The sequence below is a fragment of the Nycticebus coucang genome, chromosome 14 (genome assembly GCF_027406575.1).
Source record: "Nycticebus coucang isolate mNycCou1 chromosome 14, mNycCou1.pri, whole genome shotgun sequence".
Lineage (NCBI taxonomy): Eukaryota > Metazoa > Chordata > Mammalia > Primates > Lorisidae > Nycticebus > Nycticebus coucang.
Genome location: NC_069793.1, coordinates 16449057 through 16474858, shown reverse-complemented (window position 1 = coordinate 16474858; position 25802 = coordinate 16449057). Strand labels below are relative to the sequence as shown.

General features: G+C 37.8%; 1 protein-coding gene across 1 annotated transcript; it reads left to right on the top strand.

Moving 5' to 3' along the window:
- Nucleotides 1-3955: 3955 nt before the first annotated feature.
- LOC128565408 (olfactory receptor 5L1-like) lies at nt 3956-4891 on the top strand. Its single transcript, XM_053561834.1, has one exon. The coding sequence runs from the start codon at nt 3956-3958 to the stop codon at nt 4889-4891; it is 936 nt and encodes a 311-aa protein (XP_053417809.1).
- Nucleotides 4892-25802: the final 20911 nt, after the last annotated feature.

The following is a 25802-nucleotide window of genomic DNA, read 5'->3' as shown; positions in this document are numbered from 1 at the left end:
TATAGCCAATAGTTAATGGACATATTGGTTAGAATACATGTCTAGTGCCATGATTTCCCATAAAAATATATTTACACACACTAGAGAGAAACAGGAAGTCATACGCCAGGACAGGGATTCAAAGTGTCTTGGATAAATAAAATCCAAACTGCATGGATACCAACATTTTAAGTCATCCACAAGGTTCAGATTTAGGAGGATTGATTTTCTTTTTCTCAGGAGAGTAATTCACATAGTTAAATGTGAAGATATTACAGAAATCAATTGCTTGTTAAGAGTGAGAGAAAATATACATGAACTATGTGTTTATGATTTAATAAAAAAAAGAGTGAGATGAAAAAGAACATGAGATTCTAGATGAAAAAGGAGAACCAGTAAAGCTCTTTCAACTTAGGGAATTCTCAGATAAATCAGTTTTGGGAAATCACACATGGATTGTTGAGAATTTCAAAGCCAATTGCCTGTAACTCATTGCATCCCTAGAATTCTTGAATTGTTTGGTTCTGTAGAGGTTCTGTAGGCTGCTATACGTAGTCAGGAAAGGAGCAGACCGAGGGTATCCCTGAGACATTCCCATGTAATGACCTCTGGTGTTTAACAGGGAGTGTGCCACCCCAGAACCTCTCTGGAGCTATGTTCTACCTCACGGTCATATGGGTGGAAGAAACCAATCAACAACGTAAGCACTCTGTATGCCTGGGAGTCTGTGTGTGACTTTGGGGAAGTTAGATCTGCTGAGCCTCACTCACCTCATTTGTAAAAGGGGATAGAAGTCCTGACCTCTCTTATTTATATACACATGAAGTATGTTACTAGTTGTAGTTAGACTAGTATCTTTCATAGAGGAAAAACTCAGTAAATATGAGAGACATTGTTATTATTCTCCATAAAAGAGGGTAATTGTCTTCACCCCTATTTGGTATTTGGAAGACCTCTGGTGTGGCTTCAGATCCTCCATCCTTTAGGAAGGAGCTTTTGAGTATATGGCAGACAAAGTTCATATGACCTGATAATATATTTCAATATATTTCATAACAGAAACGTGAGTACTAGCTCACAGAGGCTAAGCTTGGATGTAGCAGTCAGTGGCTTATAATCTATCATGGACTCTGAATGTAACTGTGTTAGATTACAATAACATGTACCAGGTGGGAGACCCCTTCCCTCTCTTTTATATTCCATAGTAGTCAATAATAGTTGGCGTCTCAAGAGAGTTATTTTCTTGCTATCTGGTTGGTATTCCACAGAGATCAATGACTGTTTGGGGAGCTTATGGAATCCAGGCCCCAGAGAGTCACACACACAATTATAAAGCCCATAACATTTTCCATCATAGTATATTCAGAAACAGGGTAAGCAGCATCTTTCCAATATTTTGGTTGGTTGAGGAATTTTGTATTTTGAGGAATGGAAACGAAAAATATTTTCTGGGTAATGGAAGCTTTATGAGTTTTCCTCATTAGGTAATTTTTATAGTCCTGTGTAGTAAAAAAGAGGAATTTTATGAAAGGTAATAGTTATCAATTCTTTTAAAATCTATTTTTTCTTCTCTTTATTAGATATTATTTTATTAGAATTCATTACAATTACTCTTAACTAGAATTTATTGTTGTTAAAGGGCGTGTGTTTTCAGCACTCCTTAATGACAGTATTTTTTCTCTTTGTGTGCTAAGAGACTGTTTGTTGGGAAATGACAGAAATCTGTGGAACCCAGTATCTTAAAACAGATACTAGCATGATAGATAAACAGTGTGAATGGTGGGGATGAAGGCTGGTTTTCTCTCTCCCTCCCCTTTCCTCCTCTCTTACCCTAACTCCATTCATAAAGGGTGGTCAGGATGGCATTAGATTCTCTGGACTGTAACCTTGGTGCTGAGGTTGGCCGGGTGCATCCTGTAGGACTATTCATGGAGGGACATGGACAGGTGAACCACCCCAAAGCAGAGAAAAAGGGATCATTTTAGCTTTATGTAAAAGCCCTTGGAAATGTCTCTCTATGGCAGGCATCTCAACTATGATGTTATGACATTTTGGTCCAGATAAGGCTTTTTTTTTTTTTTTTTTATCATGGGGCACCATACACTGGTTTTATAGAACGTTTGACACATTTTCATCACACTGGTTAACATAGCCTTCCTGGCATTTTCTTAGTTATTGTGTTAAGACATTTACATTCTACATTTACTAAGTTTCACATATACCCTTGTAAGATGCACTGCAGGTGTAATCCCACCAATCACCCTCCATCCATCCTCCTCCCCCCATTCTTGGGTTATAACTGGGTGATGGCTTTGGAGACTTTACCTACTGTAATGCTTTCTTTGTGGAGTATCTGTGGAGTGGGGAACCCTCTGGTGCATAGTAGGCTGTTCTGCTGCACACCCACTAGGTGTCAGTAGTACTCACTCCCTGTTGTTAACAACAACGTCTCCATGGTTGGAATTAAATGCTCTCCAGGTAAAGATGTACTGCTCTGTGGTCAATTAACATCCCAATTTATCATCTTTAGACATGAAAACGGTAAAGATTTTTCAAAATTATCATCTGCTTTAAACTCAAGAAAAGACAAATAGCTTACTTTTCCAAGCCATTGGAAGAGAGAAAACCACATCATCAGAACAATTATTTGTTTACACACTAGAATTTATGAATAAATTAATCTGTGCATCTTTGAAATAGGTTTAAGGTTGGAAAAAGCACCAGGCTGTGTTAGGTTGTGTAAACTACCAGGGTGTGTCAGCCTGTGTTGGTCTCTCTTTCAGTTCATTTTTCTACAGGGATTCCCCTGCCTGGTGCCTCTGCAGTCACATAGCTATCTATGAAGGATTGGCTGAGAGGGGGAGGGGCGAGAGTAAATGAGGGGCCACTCATCCTCTCCCCACATGTGCTGTATGTCAAAGGTCTGGAATGTATGAGTTCCTCATTAGAAAAAATTATATTCTCCTTCCCCACTTCACCACATAATACTTCTGATTGTGAGAATCAGGCAAATATACAGATTCTTTATGCACACAGATGCTGTGAGGATTAATGTGTAATGCAACTTGTGTGTGTATGCATAATATTTTGTCTGTCCTATCCATTTTTTCACTTTATGTTTTATCATAGTCATTTTCCATGTTACGAAAATGATACAAGATATTAGCCACACATTTTTATCACATCTACTATATAGTATAATTTTGATCATTTCCCTCTTGTTGAACACTTTATTTCTAAGTTTTAATGTCATAAATAATGCTACAATGCAGCCATGTACATTTTTAAAATAAAAATCCACATCTCTGATCAATTTATCAAATAGATTAGAGCAGTAAATTTGTTCATAAATAGATCTTTTAAAGGCTGAAGAGTCACGGCTGAAGACTTCCATTTTCCTGAACCATGGCTGACACAGAATAGAGTTATTAGCAGAATCACAAAGCAAATGTTATTTCACAAAGCAAACTGCATTTCTCCATCTCAACTGTAAAAACAATACTAATTACGTTTATCTCTCATTCCTTCTGTGGAAAACTGAGGAAGAGGTACTTAAAAGGTATTACAAAAATTGTTTCTTGGGATCTGAATATTTGGAAACTGCCTGGGAAAAAAAGAATTTGAATTTCACAGAGCAACAAGACTAATTAAGGGATACTTTGACCTCTTTTGTAATTATTTAGTGACAGCTCTCAATTATGAAACCTAACGACACGAATCATACTGGGTCATATAATTCTTGGTGCTTTCGTTTGCTCTTAGGACTGTGAATTTTATGCATCTATGTTATCCAATTAAACGTTGACTGAAATTATGCTAAATTTCACCAAAAGTGCTATTACTGTTGATAAAATTAACAAAACCTCTTTATTGGACATATTTTTGCAGGATACGGACAAAACTAAATTTTGGATCAAACAGTAGAGAATGACATTTAGGTTCCTTTTTCCCGTCCAATGCCAAATAATATGGGGACATGGGCAAGGAAAACTGCACCGCTGTGACAGAGTTCATTCTCCTGGGATTGTCAGACGCCCCTGAGATACAAACTTTCCTCCTACTGATTTTCCTCTTCATCTATGGAGTCACGGTTTTGGCCAACCTGGGTATGACGGCACTCATCCAAGTTAGCTCCCGGCTTCATACCCCCATGTACTTTTTCCTCAGTCACTTATCCTTTGTAGATTTCTGCTACTCCTCAATTATTGTGCCCAAGATGTTGGCTAATATCCTCAACAAGGACAAATCCATGTCCTTCCAGGGATGCATGACACAATTCTACTTCTTTTGCACATTTGGTGTGACTGAGGTCTTCCTGCTGACTGTGATGGCCTACGACCGCTTTGTGGCCATCTGTAACCCTCTGCTGTACACGGCCACCATGTCTCACAGGCTCTGTGTGGAGCTGGTCTCCTGCTGCTACCTCAGTGGGACAGTGTGCTCTCTCATCCACTTGTGCTCAGCTCTGGAGATCCCGTCCTACACATCAAATGTGATCAACCACTTCTTCTGCGATCTGCCCCCTCTCCTGAGCCTTGCTTGCTCAGATGTCACTGTGAATGAGGTGCTGCTGTTCACTGTGGCCGCCTTCAGTGAGATCATCACCATCGTGATCATCCTCACTTCCTACTTGTTTATTCTGGTCACCATCGTGAGGATTCGCTCTGCAGAGGGCAGGCGCAAGGCATTTTCCACCTGTGCTTCCCACCTCACAGCCATTGTGGTCCTGCAGGGAACGATCCTCTTCATTTACTGCAGGCCCAGCTCTGGCGACAGTGGGGATGCTGACAAAGTGGCCACGGTGTTCTACACTGTAGTGATTCCCATGCTGAACCCCCTGATCTACAGCCTGAGGAACAAGGATGTAAAGGAAGCTCTCAGAAAAGTGGTGGGCTCCAGAACACATTCCTAGAGAAGATTTTATTAGTAGGATTTCAGATATCAAAGCAGAGACAGGTGAGGGGATAACAGGACTGTTGCAGCATTAGAATGAATAGAACAGTAAGAGACTTGGGACTTAATGAATGACTCTTTGATTCACTTCACTCTTTTTAACAAATGACTCTTTGATTCACTTGTCTTGGTGCTTTTAAAATTTGAAAAAATATGAGTATATATGAAACTTTGCATCAATCTATAATGTTAGACTAGATGCAAGTATTATTAAGACACACACATTTAATTGGTTCAAAACTTTACAACTCCATTATGGAAATGATGATTCTTATCATAATAACATTTGTAATATAATTATATAATGAAGATTACACTATTGTGAAGCCCAGTATGTGTAGGATAAGAATTCTATATTTGTATATATTTTTAATATTGTTTTTTTATGTTCATTTTTCATTTTGTTTTTCCATTATTTTGTTTTAGTTTTCATAGTGTCCAATATTGTAGGAACTTAGGCTACTAGGTTGGTCTAATAAACTAAAAACTTATAAATATTTTATAGAAATTTAAGGAAAATTGAATTAAAGAATCAGCAAGCATAACTAAGATTCGAACAATCCTTGGACAATAATTAATTCTTGTTTTCTCTCTGTGGGTTTAAAGAAAAATATATATACACATTATATATATAATTGATAAAACAATTAATAAAGCCATTATTATAAGTAGAAGTATTTCTTGATAAAGCTTTTTCTCTCACTTTATCTTTTCTTTTTTTATGTTATGTTTAAATCCACTGTGAATGATATGTTTACTGAAATTTGTAAATTGACTTTAATTTCTGTTTATGGTATTTTTCTGTGTGTTTGGGTTTGCTTAAATGTCTTATATTTTGCCCATTCTATGTATCTAAGGCATATCTCTTCATTTGTTATTTATCTATACACACAATTCACTTCATTTTTATTTCCCTTCTGACTTATATGAATTTCCTTATTGCATTTACAGTCTAAAATGAGGCTCATGTCCTTACATCTATAATAATGTTAGAGAAAGTAATAGACTTGAGTTCTTAAATTTTGAGTTCTTTATTTTTTAATTTGTAAAGTACTGTAACTTCTTTGAGTTTTGGTTTTCTGCATTGTAACGTTATAGTACTGCTAATTTCACAGATTTTTAGCAAGATTAAATTTTCAGAACCTTTGTGTATTCACTGACATTCCAAAAATATTCAGGGTGTATTTAAATAAACTGATTGAGTCAGGGAGTCACTGTCGGTGGCATATAATACATTTTCTTTATTTTTTTTATTAAATGTATTGTTGAGTAGATACTGGTGAATTAAATATGTAGGCACATTAGGATCAATGTATGAATTTACAGCCCTCCTAGAGACTTCAGGAATGAGGTGGCCCACATTGCCATGCCTGTTCATTCACTCTGGGTTTACTTATGAAAACAAATGCCCAGGAGAATTTAATATAAAGAATATTAGCTCTTAGGGCCCTGAAAGTGCACAAGAGAGATACTGCAAATTAATAAGAGGATGATTAATTATTATGAGCATCTATTGCTTTTGATGTTAGTCGGCAACAGGGAACCTGAGAGCTTAGAAGCAATGCAGTCAGCTGGTATTAAGCCCTTGAGGAAGTGAAAAAAATTCCAGCGTGTCTGGGCTTCTGAATTTGAGTTGGGGCTCAGTAGCTTTCCCACTTCTGTGCCAGTGCCATACCCTGGCAGGGAAACCAGGGCAGACTACTGCTCGCACCCTGAAGAGAGGACCACGTGAAGCTGGAAGAGGACCCCAAGTGTCTCTTGTGGCTGGATTCACATTAATAAAAACTGGAATGTCTAGAGGAATTTCATGCTTGTCTCTTCTTCATTTTCTGCCCATCCTCTCTTTTCTCCCTCCCCCTTTTCCCCTTTTCTTCCTTTTGAAGAATCTAACAGGGAGCCAGCTAGAAAGGCCAACTGGAAAGTGCCATTTGCAAGCCCAGCAGCAGAAGCCCAGCTCAGAGAAGAGGAGGGTGGACATGAAAATGAGACCAGGTCAAATGAACACAGCCTGTGAGGAAACTGCAGTGTATGACCCAAGGGATACGAGGAAGTGTTCTTTTACCTCCTCTTATAGAGGCATGTATGTGGAAACTGTTCTGTATCTGAGCTCTTAAGTATAAGTTAAGACTCTCAATCTTTTCTCTCAACAAACCACATGCAAATGGCCAGCGTGTATATGAAAAAGTGCATCATTGGTCATCAGAGACATGCAAATCAAAACCTCCATGAGATATCATGTTACCACAGTTAAAATGGCTTTTATCTAAAAGTCAGGCAATAATACATACTGGTAAGGATATGGAGAAACAAAATACAAACAAATGTTAAAGACCTAATATGATGGGTGTTTCATTTACCCTGATATTAATTCACATTGTGTGCCTATATCAAAACTTCACAGTGCCCTATAATGCTATACGGCTATGAAGCACCCATATTAATTAAAAATTAAAATTAAAAAAAAAGAAAAATATTTTCACAAATTAGGTGTTGTTGAATGTGATCTTTGAAAAATGAATTGGTAGCATTCCTTTAGTAGTTATGGATATGCCATTAAGTAAGTAAGGAATTTTATTCAGGAGAAAATAACATGAATAAAATAAAGGAGGAAAGAATGTAATATTGATGAAAAATTTAACATATTTTATTGAGATAACATGGTATGAGATGTGTGGATGTATTAACATACATGGACATTTGTATAAGATCTGCTCTGTATTATGAATGTGTTTTTAAAGGGGCTTCAAGATGAAACTAACGAAGTATAGTAGTCTTCACCAAAGTCTTAGAAATGACAGATGAGATATTAGAAAATCTTATGTCAAAGTCGCGATGATGAGTTGCCTGCCCAACCAGTAGTTCATGCTGTTATTCTACCTAAAAAGATATCACAAACGTTATCAACCCTTTGTGTACTCCCCCCACCACCAACACACCAATCATGGAAATAATCTCTGAATACTTACTGACAAAATTCTTACTCGTCTTTTAAAAAAAGTCCTTGGAGTTGGCTTTAGTGTAGAAAGCTAACTTCGTACACAAATTTATTAAAAATAAAACAAAAATCAGAGAATCACTAGCCCATTTAACTTGACAAATTAAAAATGCCAAACCTCTCTTAATAACTCTCTTTTCTTTGAAGAACTTGTATGTCCTTCTCCTCCCTACTTACTAAGTCCAGATAAACTTTCAAGCCCATCAGAAATTTAGTGGAAGAAATAAGGTTCTTATTTTGTTAGGAAGAAGAAAGACAGGAACTCTTTCTTCTTTGTTATACGCTTAACAAAGTTATTTGGCATTCTTCTATTATTTTTAATTATGATCATTATATTAATGTTCATTTCACATATGCTATTTGATAAGGGCCAATAGAATAATTACTGTATGTGTAAAAATAAAAAAAAATCACAGGAAACTCTTTTAGATATTAAACGTTTTATGCAGAAAGGCTTTTTATATTGATTTCTATTTCTCTGAGTACTGTTGCTGTAAGCAGTTCAGGCTGGAGTCGCAGAGATAAGACCAGCAGTTAGAATTATGGACAAGCAGATGGCTACAGCTCACTCAGGCATGCAGCACTTAACTTTATTTCTTGAAAGCTTATATACTGTTAACAACACTATGTTCTGCACTTACACACATGTATACATTCTAATAAAACCAGTTGACAGCAAATGGTCTATACAACTTAACAAAGAAACCATACAAAGTAACCACAAAAACTTATTCAGCCGTTTGTCTGTGAAAAACAGGTGCAACCTGTAACTGAGATACACATTAACTTATCTTGTTTTCCACTTCCAAGGTCCCTTCCAGGACATTGCAGAGACAGCCAGACTCTGCCTTCAGGGCCTGTCTCCTACATGATTAGCTTTCGAATCACTTTGGAGGGTCTTAAAGGAACATCCCTTCATATGGACCTGACCCTAGATCATCTCTGGAGCATTCAGAGTGCAGGGCAGCCCTGTCTTGGCTTTCTTGGTTTGTTGGCTCAGGGTCATTTGTGCAAATGGTTTGCTCAGAGCCTGTGGATCCATCTCCTGGGGGTGTGGTCATTTCTGCACCATTCCTCAGTTTCAAAGCTTTGTCAGGGATCCAAAAGTTTGATGAACCTGTTGAGATATAAGCATATTCTCTATCCTAATGCAACACTAGAGCAGGGATCCATTTATTTGTTTTTACATCTTTATAAAAAACTGGTTGATTAAGAGGTTCTGTTGTTATTTTTACCCAATGCTTCTGAGCAGGTGTTTTATTACTGTCATCCATGTTCAAAAAATTTTAAGTAAATAGAGGAGAGTGACGTTTATTTCTAGGTGTATTATTATACTATTCTCCCCTTTTTTGTTTATGTAACATATTTTTTAGAGTACGATTATGTCTTTCAATTATAGCTTGACTAGTGCTATTGTCAGGGAGTTTAGTAATGTGTTTAATACTATGTAATTGGAAAAAAGCTTGACATTTATTAGAAACATATGCAGAGCCATTATCTGTTTTAATTGAATGAGGTTTTCCCATAATTGTAAAAGCTTCCAGGATATGAGAAATAACAGCATCTGCTTGTTCAGAAGTAAATTCAGATGCCCAAGAAAAATGAGAATGTGTGTCTATAGAGCGATAGACATATTTAAGATGGCCAAATTCTGGAATTTGAGTAACATCCATTTGCCAAAGTTGATTAGCTTGTAGGCCTCTTGGATTAACACCAGAGAGTAAAGGCGGCATTATTAAAGGTTGACAAGTGGGGCAAGAGTGAACAATAGCTCTTGCTGTGTGCCATGTAATACCATGTCGAACTTTTAAAGATTGAGCATTATTATGGTGTAAGGAATGTTCTAGATAGCAGCTTATATTGATCCAATTAAAATATCAATAGCAGCATTACCTTCAGAGAGAGGTCTAGGCAAAGTAGAATGAGCTCTTACATGAATAATACATAAAGGTTGTCCCCAAGAGTGAATGAGCTGTTACAATGTAAAAAATAAAGTAGTTCATTTCGATTCATTCCAAGGGAGGGTTACTGTTTCTATGTTCTGCACCACATGTGCAGAATATTGTGAATCAGGATCCACATTTAAAGTGACGTAAGGAAAATCAGTTAAAAGTAATATAATAGAAAATAATTCAGCTTTTTGTACAGATTAATAAGGAGATTGCTGGGTCCTAAAATTATGAGGTTCTAGGTAATCAGAAACAACCATTTTATTAGCATCAGTATAAAATGTGGGAGCATTAGCTATACATATTTGTTTAACAATTTGAGGTAAAATCCAAGAAGTGTTCTTTAAGAATTGTAAATGTTGCCAACTCCGGAAGAGCTGTGCCAGGACCAGTGATCGGCACCCTCCCACCTCAGGAAGAGCTGCACCGGGAACCGCAATCAGCACCCTCCTGGAGTCTGGTAAGAGCTGCACTGTGACCCATGTTCGGCACCTGCTTGGACCTCCAGAAGAGCTGCACTGCGACCTGCAATCAGTACCCTCTCGGACCCCCAGTAAGAGCTACACCAGGACCCTCTGGGACCAGTGATCAGCACCCTCCTGGACCTCTGTAAGAGCTTCACCCGCCTGGACCCCAATAAGAGCTGTGCTGGGACCTGCTACCCCATCCTCTGGGTCTCCACATGCCATGACCAGGAACTCCTGGAGCCGTGCAACCCCGCGTCCTACCTCCTCTACCCTCCCTGCCTCCACACCGGCCTGCTCATCTGGCCAGGGACTCTGGTAGCCACGTGCCCTCTGGAGTACTCCCTACCTCTGCATGGAACCCTTCTTCTGGCCAGAGACTGCTGGAGCCTTGGGCCCTCTGTGCCAAAGTCACTGGGTGTCAGGAATTCCCAGAATGGTGTGCACCACCCCCCGCCCTGTTGCTGGATCCAGGGGTGTCACTCTGGAGCTGCTCCCACAACCAGAACTCCCTGGCTGGGGTAGCCGCAGAAGAGCTCCACAGGGTCACTCCCTACAAAGATCCAGCAACAATAGAGTGATCCCACCGGGGTCTAATCTCGGAGAGACACCACCCCAACTCCGAGGATGGCCAGAGGAAATGGTGAAAAACAATCATGAGACAAAATCAACAGAAAAACTCTGGCAATATGAATAATCAGAGTATATCAACATCCCCAAGTAACAATGGGGCAGACATAGCACAAGATCCCATGCACAAACAAATAGCTGAGAAGTCAGAAATCGAATTCAGGATCTGGATAGCAAATAAGATCAAATTAGAATTCCAAGCAGTAACCCAAAAGATGTCTCAAGAATTCAACAAATTCAAAGACCAAATGACCAAAGATTTTAACACATTGAAACAAGAAGTTGCAGCCCTCAAAGATCTGGGAAACAGCAGAATCCCTCAGTAACAGAATTGAGCAAGCAGAAGAAAGGATTTCTGACATTGAAGACAAAGCTTGAAGGTGAAGGGATGGCCACCTATACTTCAGGCAAATAAAAAGCAGAAAAAAGCAGGCATTGCAATCCTATTCGCAGATGCAATAGGCTTCAATCCAACTAAAATAAGGAAGGATAAGGATGGACACTTCATATTTGTTAAAGGTAATACTCAATATGATGAAATTTCAATTATTAATATTTATGCACCCAACCAGAACGCACCTCAATTTATAAGAGAAACTCTAACAGACATGAGCAACTTGATTTCCTCCAGTTCCATAGTAGTTGGATATTTTGACACCCGTTTAGCAGTTCTGGATAGATCCTCTAAAAAGATGCTAAGCAAAGAAATCTTAGATTTAAACTTAACCACTCCACATCTGGACTTAACAGACATCTACAGAACATTTCATCCCAACAAAACTGAATACACATTATTCTCATCAGCCCATGGAACATATTCCAAAATCAACCACATCCTAGGCCATAAATCTAAACTCAGCAAATTTTAAAAAATTGAAATTATTCCTTGCATCTTCTCAGACCATCATGGAATAAAAGTTAAACTCAATAACAACAGGAATCTGCATACCCATACAAAAACATGGAAGCTAAATAACCTTATGCTGAAGGATACATGGATTATAGACGAGATTAAGAAGGAAATCACCAAATTTTTGGAATAGAACAACAGTAAAGACATGAATTATCAGAACCTCTGGCATACTGCAAAGGCAATCCTAAGAAGGAAATTTATAGCACTGCAAGCCTTCCTCAAGAAAACGGAAAGAGAGGAAGTTAATAACTTAAAGGGACATGTCAAACAACTGGAGAAGGAAGAACACTCCAACCCCAAACCCAGCAGAAGAAAAGAAATAACCAAAATCAGCGCAGAATTAAATGAAATTGAAAACAAAAGAATTATACAACAGATCAATAAATCCAAAAGTTGGTTTTTTGAAAAGGTCCATAAAATAGATAAACCTTTGGCCAATCTAACCAGGAAAAAAAAAAGTAAAATCTCTAATTTCATCGATCAGAAATGGTAAAGATGAAATAACAACAGACCCCTCAGAAATTCAAAAAATTCTTAACAAATATGACAAGAAACTTTACTCTCAGAAATATGAAAATCTGAAAGAAATCGACCAATACTCGAAGTACGCCACCTACCGAGACTTAGCCAGAATGAAGTGGAAATGTTGAACAGACCTATATCAAGTTCTGAAATAGCATCAACTATACAAAATCTCCCTAAAAAGAAAAGCCCAGGACCAGATGGCTTTACATCAGAATTCTACCAAACCTTTAAAGAAGAACTAGTACCTATATTACTAAACCTCTTCCAAAATATAGAAAAAGAAGGAATACTACCCAACACATTCTACGAAGCAAATGTCACCTTGATCCATAAACAAGGGAAAGACCCAACAAGAAAAGAAAATTATAGACCAATATCACTAATGAATATTGATGCAAAAATACACAATAAGATCCTAAGAAACAAAATCGAACAACACATCAAAAAAATTATACACCATGACCAAGTGGGATTTATCCCAGGGTCTCAAGGCTGGTTCAATATATGTAAATCTATAAATGTAATTCAGCACATAAACAAACTAAAAAATAAAGACCATATGATTCTCTCAATTGATGTAGAAAAAGCTTTTGATAATATCCAGCATCCCTTCATGATCAGAACACTTGAGAAAATTGGTAGAGAAGGGACATTTCTTAAACTGATAGAGGCAATCTACAGCTAACTCACAGCCAATACAGTATTGAATGGAGTTAAATTGAAATCATTTCCACTTAGACCAGGAACCAGGCAAGGTTGCCCATTGTCTCCATTGCTCTTTAACATTGTAATGGAAGTTTTAGCCATTGCAATTAGGGAAGAAAAGGCAATCAAGGGTATCCACATAGTCAGAAGAGATCAAACTTTCACTCTTCACAGATGACATGATCGTATATCTGGAAAACACTAGGGATTCTACTACAAAACTTTTAGAAGTGATCAAGGAATATAGCAATGTTTCAGGCTACAAAATCAACACCCATAGATCTGTAGCCTTTATATATACCAACAATAGCCAAGCCAAAAAACAGTCAAGGACTCTATTCCTTTCACAGTAGTGTCAAAGAAGATGACATATTTGGGAGTTTAACAAAGGACGTGAAAGATCTCTATAAAGAGAACTATGAAACTTTAAGAAAAGAAATAGCTGAAGATGTTAACAAATGGAAATATATACCATGCTCATGGCTGGGAAGAATTGACATCGTTGAAATGTCTATACTACCCAAAGCAATATACAATTTTAATGAAATTCCTATTTTAAAGATCTTGAAAAATTAATACTTCGTTTTATATGGAATCAGAAAAAAACTCGAATAGCCAAAACATTACTCAGAAATAAAAACAAAGCAGGAGGAATCATGCTACCAGACCTGAGACTGTACTATAAATCAATAGTGATCAAAACAGCATGGTACTGGCACAAAAACAGAGAAGTAGATGTCTGGAACAGAATAGAGAAGCAAGAGATGAATCCAGCTACATACTGTTGCAACTGACCGCTCAGTCGGTGGGTTTCAGTCCGAGGGAGTGCAGGGAGAAGGAACGAGGAAAGTTGAGAGGTCGGCGCAGGAAAAATGACAGACTGCCACACAGCATGTGATGAAGGAAGCAGCTGTGAATTTATTGGGTACACATGTTGGTATTTATACATTTTTACAGAGCTTACATAATGCAATCTTTTTGCTTACGTGTGCGGGTTATCTTTGCGTTTACAAGTGTGATTTATCATGCATTGTTATGTTTTAATGTTCCGCTTCCGGAGGGTGGCGGTTATTAGTCAACTCTGCCCGCTTTCTCCTATCTCAGTTTCTTATTATCTTTTTAGAACAGCTTAACATCTTCTTTACGTTAATGCTTGACTAATTCTACATTTACTATTTGATCTTATTGTTATTGATAATTATAATTTTGATTTAGAGTAAATTCCTTGACAAGTATTATTTTTCCTATTGATTTTTATTATGTGTGACAGTTGGTGAAACAAGATGTTCTGAACAGGACTTTATGGTGGGTGGATGTGTTTTAGTGACTTTGTAACTTATGTAGATAATTTGTATTTCATGTCCTTGGGCTTATCGTCTTAGCTCACTGGTGGGAAAACATCTTTAGCAGCTCACAAGGCTGTGCTTTATCTGGATTAGTAGTGCATTGTGCTCATTCTTAGGAAAGTACATATTGACAATTTATCAGAACAAACAGACTTCTGGTACAGGATGACAAACACATGAGTAGACGCCACAATCTTTAAACTTAAGCGGGTAACTGAGTATGCTAGGCAACATTTCTGAAGCTGTGCATACTGGGGGCAGCTGGGGGCAAAGCTCCGGGGAGCACAAACCACCTTCCCGTCGTTCTATAACGCGGACAGCACTGCCTCACTACGGCTATATGCCGTGGGCGCGGCATTTCCCCCTTTTTTGTTTTTAAACCATAGTTCAAAGACTTCTTGGCGTATAGAGTTAATAGAGGAAAACAGACACTGTATGAGACATGGTAACAACAACACAACACAAAATGACAAATAACTAATAATGGTTATGAGCACAATATACTGGATTCAGTTAAGAGGATTGAGTGTTCTAAACCCATTAGTTAAAGATTGAGCTAATGTGTTAAGAGAAGTTATTGGTAAATGAGCTTGACTCATGGCTGTAATATCTTGTTGTAAGCTGTGTAAATCATGTGTTATATTATTGTCTTTCTAGACACTTTGAAGATGTGCTTGTACTTTGTTTTATGAGTTAGATATATTATATGGTAAAGGTGTAATGTAAATGGCTTGAAATGTTGAGTGACATTTTGTTTGTAGTTTCTGTTGTATGTACTTAATGTTCTGACTTAAAGTTAAGACTACCTTTTTTAACACATTTAATTTAGTTTTAAGCTTATTATCCATATTAGCTTGTGTCATTAATGTTAAAGTTATATTATTGCCAAGAGTATTGACATAGTATGCTGTATGTATTTGTTGCACTAAAGTTGTAGTAGCTACAGCAAAGGTGGTGATTATAGAAATTAAAGCTGCAATACTTAAAATTAAAGCTGTTACAAATCTCTTAGGCCTAATTAATTCATTAAGCGTTTTTAAAACTTGTAATGTTGCATTGTCATACCATGGATTGTTTTGTAGATTTACAGGTAACATTACATATGAAGGTTTTTTTACAATTTTTTTTTTTTTTTTTTTTTTTTTGTGGTTTTTGGCCAGGGCTGGGTTTGAACCCACCACCTCTGGCATATGGGACCAGCGCCCTAGCCCTTTCAGCCACAGGCGCCGCCCAAGGTTTTTTTACAATTAACATAACATTTACTTGTTTATCATGTTGCATATCAAAGGACGCAATACAATTAGTTATTTTTACAAGTTAAAAGATTTTAAAGGAAATACATAGTTAACTGGATCACATGTAAATTCTTTCACAAATTCTCTTTTATGAGTTTCATTTAACCTGCACAGACCATCTACAAACATTCTAAACTTTCTTGAACTTTTGCCCTGCCTTTTACTTTCTTACATAACTATTCTGTTTTAGGACAAAATTTATCACACAAGATTCTTTCTTTACACAATGTCATTCTCCTTTCTGTTTAATTTCTCTTACTCTCAAAAACTCACTTTCCACCAAACAGGATCCTAGTTTACTATGAAGTCACTTATTCACTCAGCTAAACTGATAATTAGAAGGTTTAAAAGGCAAGAATTTTATCCGTTGACAAAGATTCAGTTTGTAAAAATATTTTTCTTATTTATACAAATTACTAGTGGCAAAAGGCCAATAATAAAGGTTCTAAATCTCACCCTTGGGATTCTGCCAGTGCTGCTGTCTGGGGGCTGTAACACTTGGGAGGCAGGCCCGCCCCACGAAGGGTAGGGGGGCCCCCAGCTTCCTTTCCCGCTGGGTCTTTTCAGCCGTCTTGGAGTCAGTGGAAATGTGTCCGGTGGTTTTGTTTGCTATCGGCGAGTGTACTTTCATTTTCTCCAAGCGGCGAGTGAGATCTTGCAGCGGCCGCTGGCGTCTTCTTCTGCGTTGTCTTTTTCGAATCTGAGTTAACTACTCCTGGAATAACTTCAAAGTTTTTAGTATAATTTGAACTTCTACTAATTGTAATTCCAACCGTTCCAGGTAAAAGTTGCCTTTTCATTGCAGTGGGGATTAAAGTAACACCGTCCTATTTGGATAATAAGACATTCTTTTCACTTGTTAAATTTAAACCTGCACTTCTAGGAGTGCCCCGTGAAAGGTCATGAATAGTAAATTCAGGGGCTTGAGGATTCAATGTAGATAAAGGCTGTGTGTTACAAGCTACAGCCTGCTCTCCCTTGGGGCCTGGGCTGGGAGAATGCCTCTTATCTAGTTTTTTGATTTCTGTACGTCCTGATCCTCAGGATCAGTGTCTCCCTTGTTATTTAAGGGGGTTCCATTCTTATGAAATTTTGATTTACATTTATTTCTCTAATGTCGCCCCTTCTTACAACGAGGGCATAAGCCGGGCGGTTCCCCCCTCGGCTTATTGGCATGGGACTGTTTACAGTCCTTCTGCATGTGACCTGGCTTGCCACAATTGTAGCAAGTGTCAGCAGGAGCTCTCGGCCCCTTACCTCCCTTATTGAAGGTATTTTTAATATAGGCGCTGAATTTCTGTCCTTGCATTGCTGCAGCATAGGCCATACCCTGGACTATAGCTGGTGAGGCATCTATGCATGCTTCTAACTGTTTGAGCAACAGTGATGTGCCCTCAGACGGGGGGAGCATTCTGTTAATGGCTTCTTCCAGCCTTGAAATAAAGTCTTGGTATGGCTCCTCCGTACCTTGCTTAATAAGAAAATGTATAAGCTCCTCCAACCGTTTGAGGGACACATTGAACCCGTTCTTTGCCAACAAACGCTGCAACATAGTACTCAAGATTTTTTCTTCCTTAGTTAATGCGTGCCCCATGGATCCTGTGATTGCTTACACTTAACCGGTCAGCCTTTACCGGCGGGACTGCAGCTCCCTGGTAAGAGCCGCCCTCAACCTTGAAATAGAAAGAAAGAGAGAGAAGATTACCTGTCCTTCAGGTCCCTGTTCGAGGCGCCACCTGCAACTGGCCGCCCTGTCGGTGGCCTTCAGTCCGAGGGAGTGCAGGGAGAAGGAACGAGGAAAGTTGAGAGGTCGGCGCAGGAAAGACAGTCTGGCACACCACGGGTGAAGTATGCAGCTGTGAATTTATTGGGTACACATGTTGGTATTTATACATTTTTACAGAGCTTACATAATGCAATCTTTTTGCTTACGTGTGCGGGTTATCTTTGCGTTTACAAGTGTGATTTATCATGCATTGTTATGTTTTAATGTTCCGCTTCCGGAGGGTGGCGGTTATTAGTCAACTCTGCCCGCTTTCTCCTATCTCAGTTTCTTATTATCTTTTTAGAACAGCTTAACATCTTCTTTACGTTAATGCTTGACTAATTCTACATTTACTATTTGATCTTATTGTTATTGATAATTATAATTTTGATTTAGAGTAAATTCCTTGACAAGTATTATTTTTCCTATTGATTTTTATTATGTGTGACAGTTGGTGAAACAAGATGTTCTGAACAGGACTTTATGGTGGGTGGATGTGTTTTAGTGACTTTGTAACTTATGTAGATAATTTGTATTTCATGTCCTTGGGCTTATCGTCTTAGCTCACTGGTGGGAAAACATCTTTAGCAGCTCACAAGGCTGTGCTTTATCTGGATTAGTAGTGCATTGTGCTCATTCTTAGGAAAGTACATATTGACAATTTATCAGAACAAACAGACTTCTGGTACAGGATGACAAACACATGAGTAGACGCCACAATCTTTAAACTTAAGCGGGTAACTGAGTATGCTAGGCAACATTTCTGAAGCTGTGCATACTGGGGGCAGCTGGGGGCAAAGCTCCGGGGAGCACAAACCACCTTCCCGTCGTTCTATAACGCGGACAGCACTGCCTCACTACGGCTATATGCCGTGGGCGCGGCATACTGTTATTTGATCTTTGACAAGCCAATTAAAAACATTCAGTGGGGAAAAGATTCCCTATTTAACAAATGGTGCTGGGTGAACTGGCTGGTGATCTGTAAAAGACTGAAACTGGACCCACACCTTTCACCATTAACTAAGATAGACTCTCACTGGATAAAAGATTTAAGCTTAAGATATGAAACTATAAAAGTACTTGAAGAAAGTGCAGGGAAAACTCTTGAAGGAATCGGCCTGGGTGAATATTTTATGAGGAGGACTCCCAAGGCAATTGAAGCAGTATCAAAAATACATTACTGGGACCTGATCAAACTAAAAAGCTTCTGCACAGCCAAGAACATAGTAAGTAAAGCAAGCAGACAGCCCTCAGAATGGGAAAATATTTGCAGGTTATACCTCCAATAAAGGTTTAATGACCAGAATCCACAGAGAATTCAAACGTATTAGCAAGAAAAGAACAAGTGATCCCATCTCAGGGTGGGCAAGGGACTTGAAGAGAAACTTCTCTAAAGAAGACAGACGCATGATTTACAGACACATGAAAAAAAGCTCATCATCTTTAATCATCATAGAAATGCAAAGCAAAACTACTTTGAGATATCACCTACCCCCCATAAGAGTAGCCTACATAACAAAATCCCAAAACCAGAGATGTTGGCGTGTATGCGGAGAAAAGGGCACACTTCTACACTACTGGTGGGAATGCACTCTAATACATTCCTTTTGGAAGGAAGTTTGGAGAATAATTAGAGATCTAAAAATAGAAGGACATCTGTACCAGATGTTTACTGCAACCCAATTCATAATTGCTAAGTCATGGAAGAAGCCCAAGTGCCCATTGACCCACGAATGGACTAGCAAATTGTGATACATGTGTACCATGGAATATTATGCAGCTTTAAAGAAACATGGAGACTTTACTTCTTTCATGCTTACATGGATGGAGCTGGAACATATTCTTCTTAGCAAAGTATCTCAAGAATGGAAGAAAAAGTATCCAACGTACTTAGCCCTACTATGAAGCTAATTTATAGCTTTCATATGAAGGCTATAACCCAACTATAGCACAAGAATATGGGGATTGGGCCAAGGGAGGGGAAGGTAGGGGGGAAGTCAGGGTGGAGGGAGGGTAATGGGTGGGGCCACAACTATGGTGCATCTTAGAATGGGTACAGGTGAAACCTACTAAATGCAGAATACAAATGTCTACATACAATAACTAAGAAAATGCCATGAAGGCTACATTTAGCAGTTTGATGAGAATATTTCAGATTGTATATGAAACCAGCACCTTGTACCCCTTGATTTCACAAATGCACACAGCTATTATTTAATAATAAAAAAAGAATTGTAAACGTTTATTTGTGAGGTAATGATTGTCATTTTCACCTATGAAGTCAGAAAGTGCCACTTGCCAATCTGTAGAAAAGGTAAATAAATTATTTATCTGTTGATTAGTTAAAGGGACAACAATTTTATCAGAATCTCGTCCTGCCAATTGTCATTACCTGAAATGACCTTTAAAAATTACATATGATATTTTTTGGATATGAAAATGTTTTCATTTTCTTAGTTGCTTTGTTTGGAAGAAAACACTATTCTACAAATGCTTCCTTTTGTGCAAATAATCTAGTGGGTGAATGTGTAGAAGGAAAAACATATAAATAAAGTATGAAAAATCAGTGATTCTATCAAGCTTGGCTTCCTGCATATGTTTTACTAACCATTGTAATTCTTTTTCAGCTTCCTTTGAAAGTTGCCTTGAACTATGCTAAGCGGGATCCCCTTCTAACAAGGAGAATAAATGCGTTAATGTATAAATAGGTATTCTTAGTACAGGTGTATCCCAATTTATATCTCCTAATAATTTTTGAAAATCGTTAAGTGTTTTCGGTGTGTCTCTTCTTTTTTTTTTTTTTATTGTTGGGGATTCATTGAGGGTACAATAAGCCAGGTTACACTGATTGCAATTGTTAGGTAAAGTCCCTCTTGCAATCATGTCTTGCCCCCATAAAGTGTGATGGTGTGTCTCTTTTTATTTGGACCTTTTGAGGAATTATATGCTGAGGTGATAATTTATATCCTAAATAATTCCATGGTTCTTTTGTTTGAACCTTTTCTGGGGCAATATGAAGACCAAAATTAGTAAGATATTGACAAGTTTTAGAATACATATTTTGTACCTTTTTATAAGAATAGTGGGAAAATAAGATATCATCCATATAATGTAAACAAATTCCTTCTGGGAATTCTTTGCGTACTAAATCCAAAAGTGGTTGTACAAATAACTGACAAAAGACTAGGGCTATTTAACATGCCCTGCAATAAAACCTTCCACTGATAACACTGAGCAGGCTGAGCATTATTAAAAGATGGAACTGTGTATGCAAAGCGTTCAGCATCTTTGGGATGTAGAAGAATATTTAAAAAGCAATTTTTTAAATCAACACTGATGAAAGAATAAGTTTTTGGAATTAGCAATGGGTTGGGAATGCCTGGTTGTAAAGTTCCCACAGGCTGAATGGCTGCATTAACTTTTCTTAAATCAGTCAGCATGCGCCATCTACCGGATTTTTTCTTAATTACACTTTGTTTTAGTAGAAGTGGCTGTGCCTTTAAGAGTAGCTGCCAATAAATTAGTTTGGAAAGTTCCTGAGCCAACATCTTGACAGGCTTGTATATAATGATCAAGAGTAAAATTTCCCCCATCTTTATTCCTGCCAAAATATTTTTACAATCAACATTAGTATTTTAATATGCAAGTGAAAGCAAAAGCATATTCTGTGCCTCTGCACCATTAATAGTTCTTTGAACAGCTGATTGTAAGCGGGCTAAAAAATCAGTATATGTTTTATTAGGTCCTTGAAGGATTTTTGTAAAAAATTTTCTTATTTCTCCCTTTTAGTCCAATCTTTGCTATGTCATACAGCAAATTTCACAAATTTGTGTCAGCAGCTCATTAGTATAATTACACTGCACTCTCACATCAGAATGTATTCCTGTTTCTATTAGTTGTTTAAAATCAAATCTAGGTGAATTCAAAGCTCGATTATGGCAAGCCTGTTTTTGAGCCTCTTCTTTCTACCAAGATTTAAATTGTAAGTACTGACTAGGGGATAATGTAGTTTGAGCCAAAGTATCCCAATCTACAGAAATAAATAAGTGGTCTCTACATTATGATTTTAAGACTCCTTGCACATATGGAGAATTAGGTCCATAAGTGCTAATAGTATCTTTGAAAAGTTTCAAGATTTTCATATCAACATGAAAATGAGCAACCTCAATATTACCATCATCAACAGGGGTCCTGATTATAGGAAAAGGAAATGAAGTAGGCATCATTGTAGAAACAAGAGAATTTTGAGAATTTGTTCAGCTTCTTGAAAGATATTATACATATCAGGCCTTAATGGGAAATTAAAAACTGTTCCTACTCGGGTATTTGGAAAGGGAGGGAGTTGCCAAGGGACAGGAGCAGATGGCGGTGGAGCAGAAGACAAAGGAGTTGGAGGGGTGGGCGCAACCAGAGTAAGCGGTTTTGCGGCCAAAGCTGGAAATACCCCAGCATTCTTTTTGGACAAAATACCGTGTTGTTGAGAACTCATAATTTGACAACAATGCTCCAAAAGGTGCTGGACCTTAGCCACATTGTCATCGGACTCGTTTGCCTTGGTAGTCTCTGATTCACTCTCAGTTTTGGAGGAGCTTCTAGTGCTGTCTGGAAGTGGTATCTCAGCATAAGCAGGCACTCCTGCAGTTTTGGCAGCCTGTTCCTGGGGACTTTTTAAAGTGCAGGCTTCGTCTTTTGTTCTGTGTCTAACTAAATTGTAGCAGCTGCAAAGCCAAAGTTACCAGATTAAAAGCTGTCCAGACCTCTGTCTGATTCAATGCACTCCACTCCTTGATGGGCCCTCTGCAGAGCTTTTCCTACATTTTTCCAAATCTTTAAGTTTAATTGATTTTTCTTTTCAGGAGTAAACCAGTAACAATGCTTAGCAATCACCTGAAATAGGTGCTGCAAAGTTTTCCTCTTTAAGGAGGTACCTGTGCTCAGTAATAAACTTTTCAGGAGCATAACATACTGCTCCTCCAAAGATGGGGAGTTCCCATGACTCCACTTTTATTCCTGAAAGTCTCGTGTACCACCACATTAAGCAATTCCTCTCTGTTCCAACCCTACCCAGTCTTACCTTAAGTGAATTCTCAGTAAGTCTCACACCCTGCTCCCTGCATTAAATTGTTGCTGTAAGCGGTTCGGGTAGAGTCACAGAGATAAGACCAGTAGTCAGAATTGTGGAGAAGCAGAGGGCTACAGCTTGCTCAGGCATGCAGCACTTAACTTTATTTCTTGCAAGCTTATATATTCTTAACAACACTATGTTCTGCACTTACACACAAGTATACATTCTAATAATAAAACCAGTTGGAAGCAAATGGTCTGTATGATAAGAGTACAAAGAAACCATACAGAGTAACCACAAAAAATTATTCAGCCGTTCATCTGTGAAAAACAGGTGCCACCTGTAACTGAGATGCACATTAACTTATCTTGTTTTCTACTTCCAAGGTCCCTTCCAGGACATTCCAGAGATGGCCAGACTCTGCCTTCAGGGCCTGCCTCCTACATAATTAGCTTTTGAATCACTTTGGAGAGTCTTAAAGGAACATCAATTCATATGGACTCTAAGAAAGCTTCTTCAAACATAAGTCAATGGCACTCAAAGTCACATTTAGGTTACAGAGTGGTCAATTTTTTTCATAACATCTACTAGTTATGTAATTTCCTATTTTCTTTGGAGTTGGGACAGTATATTACTGTTAAATTGTATTTAAAATTCTGTACTCCTTTGGAGTCTTGGAAAACTGCCATGTGAACAGTCATAAATAAGTGTATATGATAATGAGAAAAAAATAGCTCACATGCCCATCACATGAGCTACCACCTAGGAAGATAGGAGACTTGAATGTGAAGTTCTCTCAGATGCCAAGCCGACACAGGTTCAGATCTGAAGAACTGCCAGGAAGATCCTTGTTATATTGTTGCAAGCATTAAGTGGTTGTTGTGTTTAAGTAAAAAAATTTGGAGTTTTTTTTTTTTTTTTTTTTTTAATATAGTCATTAGAGTCACTCCCTTTCTCAAATTGTGGTACCTGAATATTGTTATCTTACTCTAGGTTTGGAAAGTAATCTTTCTTATTTCTTTGAACAAACTTTCTACCCCAGTCTTTCTTTCTACCTCATCTTCAATACCAATAACTATGAAATTTGCTCTTTTGAGGCTATTTTCCTGATCTTCTGAGTGTAATTCATTATTATTTCTTTTTTCTTTTTATTTTTCTGGTCTTTTTATGAACAACTTGTCTTTTTGTCTTTATTTTTTAGATAATTTTTTGAGACAGAGTCTCATTTTTAATTAAAATCATAGCTGTACACATTCATGGGGTACAATGTGATAATATGAGATATACAATGTGGAATGCTTAAATCAAACTGAATAACATAGCCATAACCTCACTTATTTTTTTGTGCTAAGACATTTAAAATTTACTCTGTTTTTTTTTTTTTTTTTAAATTAAATCACAGCTGTGTACATTAATGTGGTTATGAGGTACAATGTGCTGGTTTTATATACCATTTGAAATACTTTCATCAGACTGGTTAACATAGCCTTCACTTCATTTTCTTAGTTTTTGTGTTAAGACATGTATATTCTACACTTAGTAAATTTAACATATACCCTTGTACGATGCACCCTAGGTGTGGTCCCACCAATTACCTTCTCTCCATCCACTGTCCCCCTCCTCTTTCCCTTTTATCTTGCACTGTAGTTGGGTTATAGCTTGCATATGAGAGGGTTATAAATTGGTTTCATAGTAGAATATGTTCCAGCTCCATCCATGTAAACAGAAAAGAGGTTGAAATATACCCTTGCATTGTGCACATTAGGTGAGATCCCACCAAATGCCCTCCCTTCTCCCCCAACTCTCCCTCCTCTCTTCCCTTCCCCTCTCTCTCTTCACCCCTACCCCTGTTCACTCCTTCCCCTTCCTAGAAAATATTTGTGAATAGCCTGTCTTTAAGCTCACTAATTCTTTCTTCTGCTGGATCTTTTCTGTTGTTGAAAAACTATGATACATTTCTGAATGAGTCAATCGATTCTTAAGCTCTAGAATTTCTGCTTGTTTTTTATTACTTTGACATCTTTATTAAACTTCTTATAGGCTCCAGAATTCCTTCTCTGTCTTGACCTGAAGTTCTTTGATCTTCTTCAGGATGGTTATTCTGAAGTTTTGTCGGAAAGGTCTCCTATCTCTGTCATTCCAGGATTGGTCACTGGTACCTTATTTAGTTTGTTTGGTGCGGTCAAGTCATCCTGTAAGTCCTTGATGCTCGTGGATGTTCTTCAATGTCTATGCATTGAAGTGTTAAGTATCTAATCTTCCCAGTCTGGGCTTCTTTAAACTTGTCCTCCCTTAGAAGGCTTTCTGGAGACTTACATGGAAGTGAGTGTTCAAATCTAAGTCTCTGATGACCACAGTTGAACCAGCTCTGGGGTGGCCCCAAGCCTAGTAATGCTGTGATTCTTGAAGACTCCTGGCGAAACTGCCCTGATGAACAGACACATAGTTCTTCTGAAGGCACTTCTTTGTATAGATAGTTGAAATAGTTATTCACACAAAGGGAAGTTAGCTGGAAATTTCCATTTAGCCATCTTGCTTAGCCTAACTATTTTCTCCAATTCTGGGGAGGTTACCCCAAAGACTTCCTGAAATCACATGCTATAACTATTAAAGATGTATGTTATTCTACACAGGGACAACTTGCTTAAAGTAATATGATTTGTTTCAAATTTAAAATTGTTGATTTCATTAAAACTTGCTTATAATATATTTTAATATGCTACTATCTTATGTGATTTAAATATATTTCACCAAAAGCTTAGCATTTCATATTTATGTTCTTCAATTTATGGGTAATGATCATCAAATTAACTTCAATCAAATACATACATTTAAGACAAGTTTCAATATCACTTCCCATGTCTCTAAGTCTAAGACAGGGGTCCTCAAAATTTTTAAACAGGGGGCCAGTTCACTGTCCCTCAGACTGTTGGAGGGACAGACTATAGTTTAAAAAAAAAAAAAACTATGAACAAATTCCTATGCACACTGCACATATCTTATTTTGAAGTAAAAAAAAAAAAGAACGGGAACAAATACAATATTTAAAATGAAAAACAAGTAAAGTTAAATCAACAAACTTACCAGTATTTCAATGGGAACTATGGGCTTGCTTTTGGCTAATGAAATGGTCAATGTCCAGTTCCATGTTTGTCACTGCTAGTTGTAACAAGTGATGCAATTGTGCATCAGTCAGTCTAGATCTGCTTGGAGATTTC

Bases quoted from the DNA above. Each gene is read 5' to 3' on its own strand.
- LOC128565408 (XM_053561834.1), top strand. From the start codon at position 3,956: ATGGGCAAGGAAAACTGCACCGCTGTGACAGAGTTCATTCTCCTGGGA.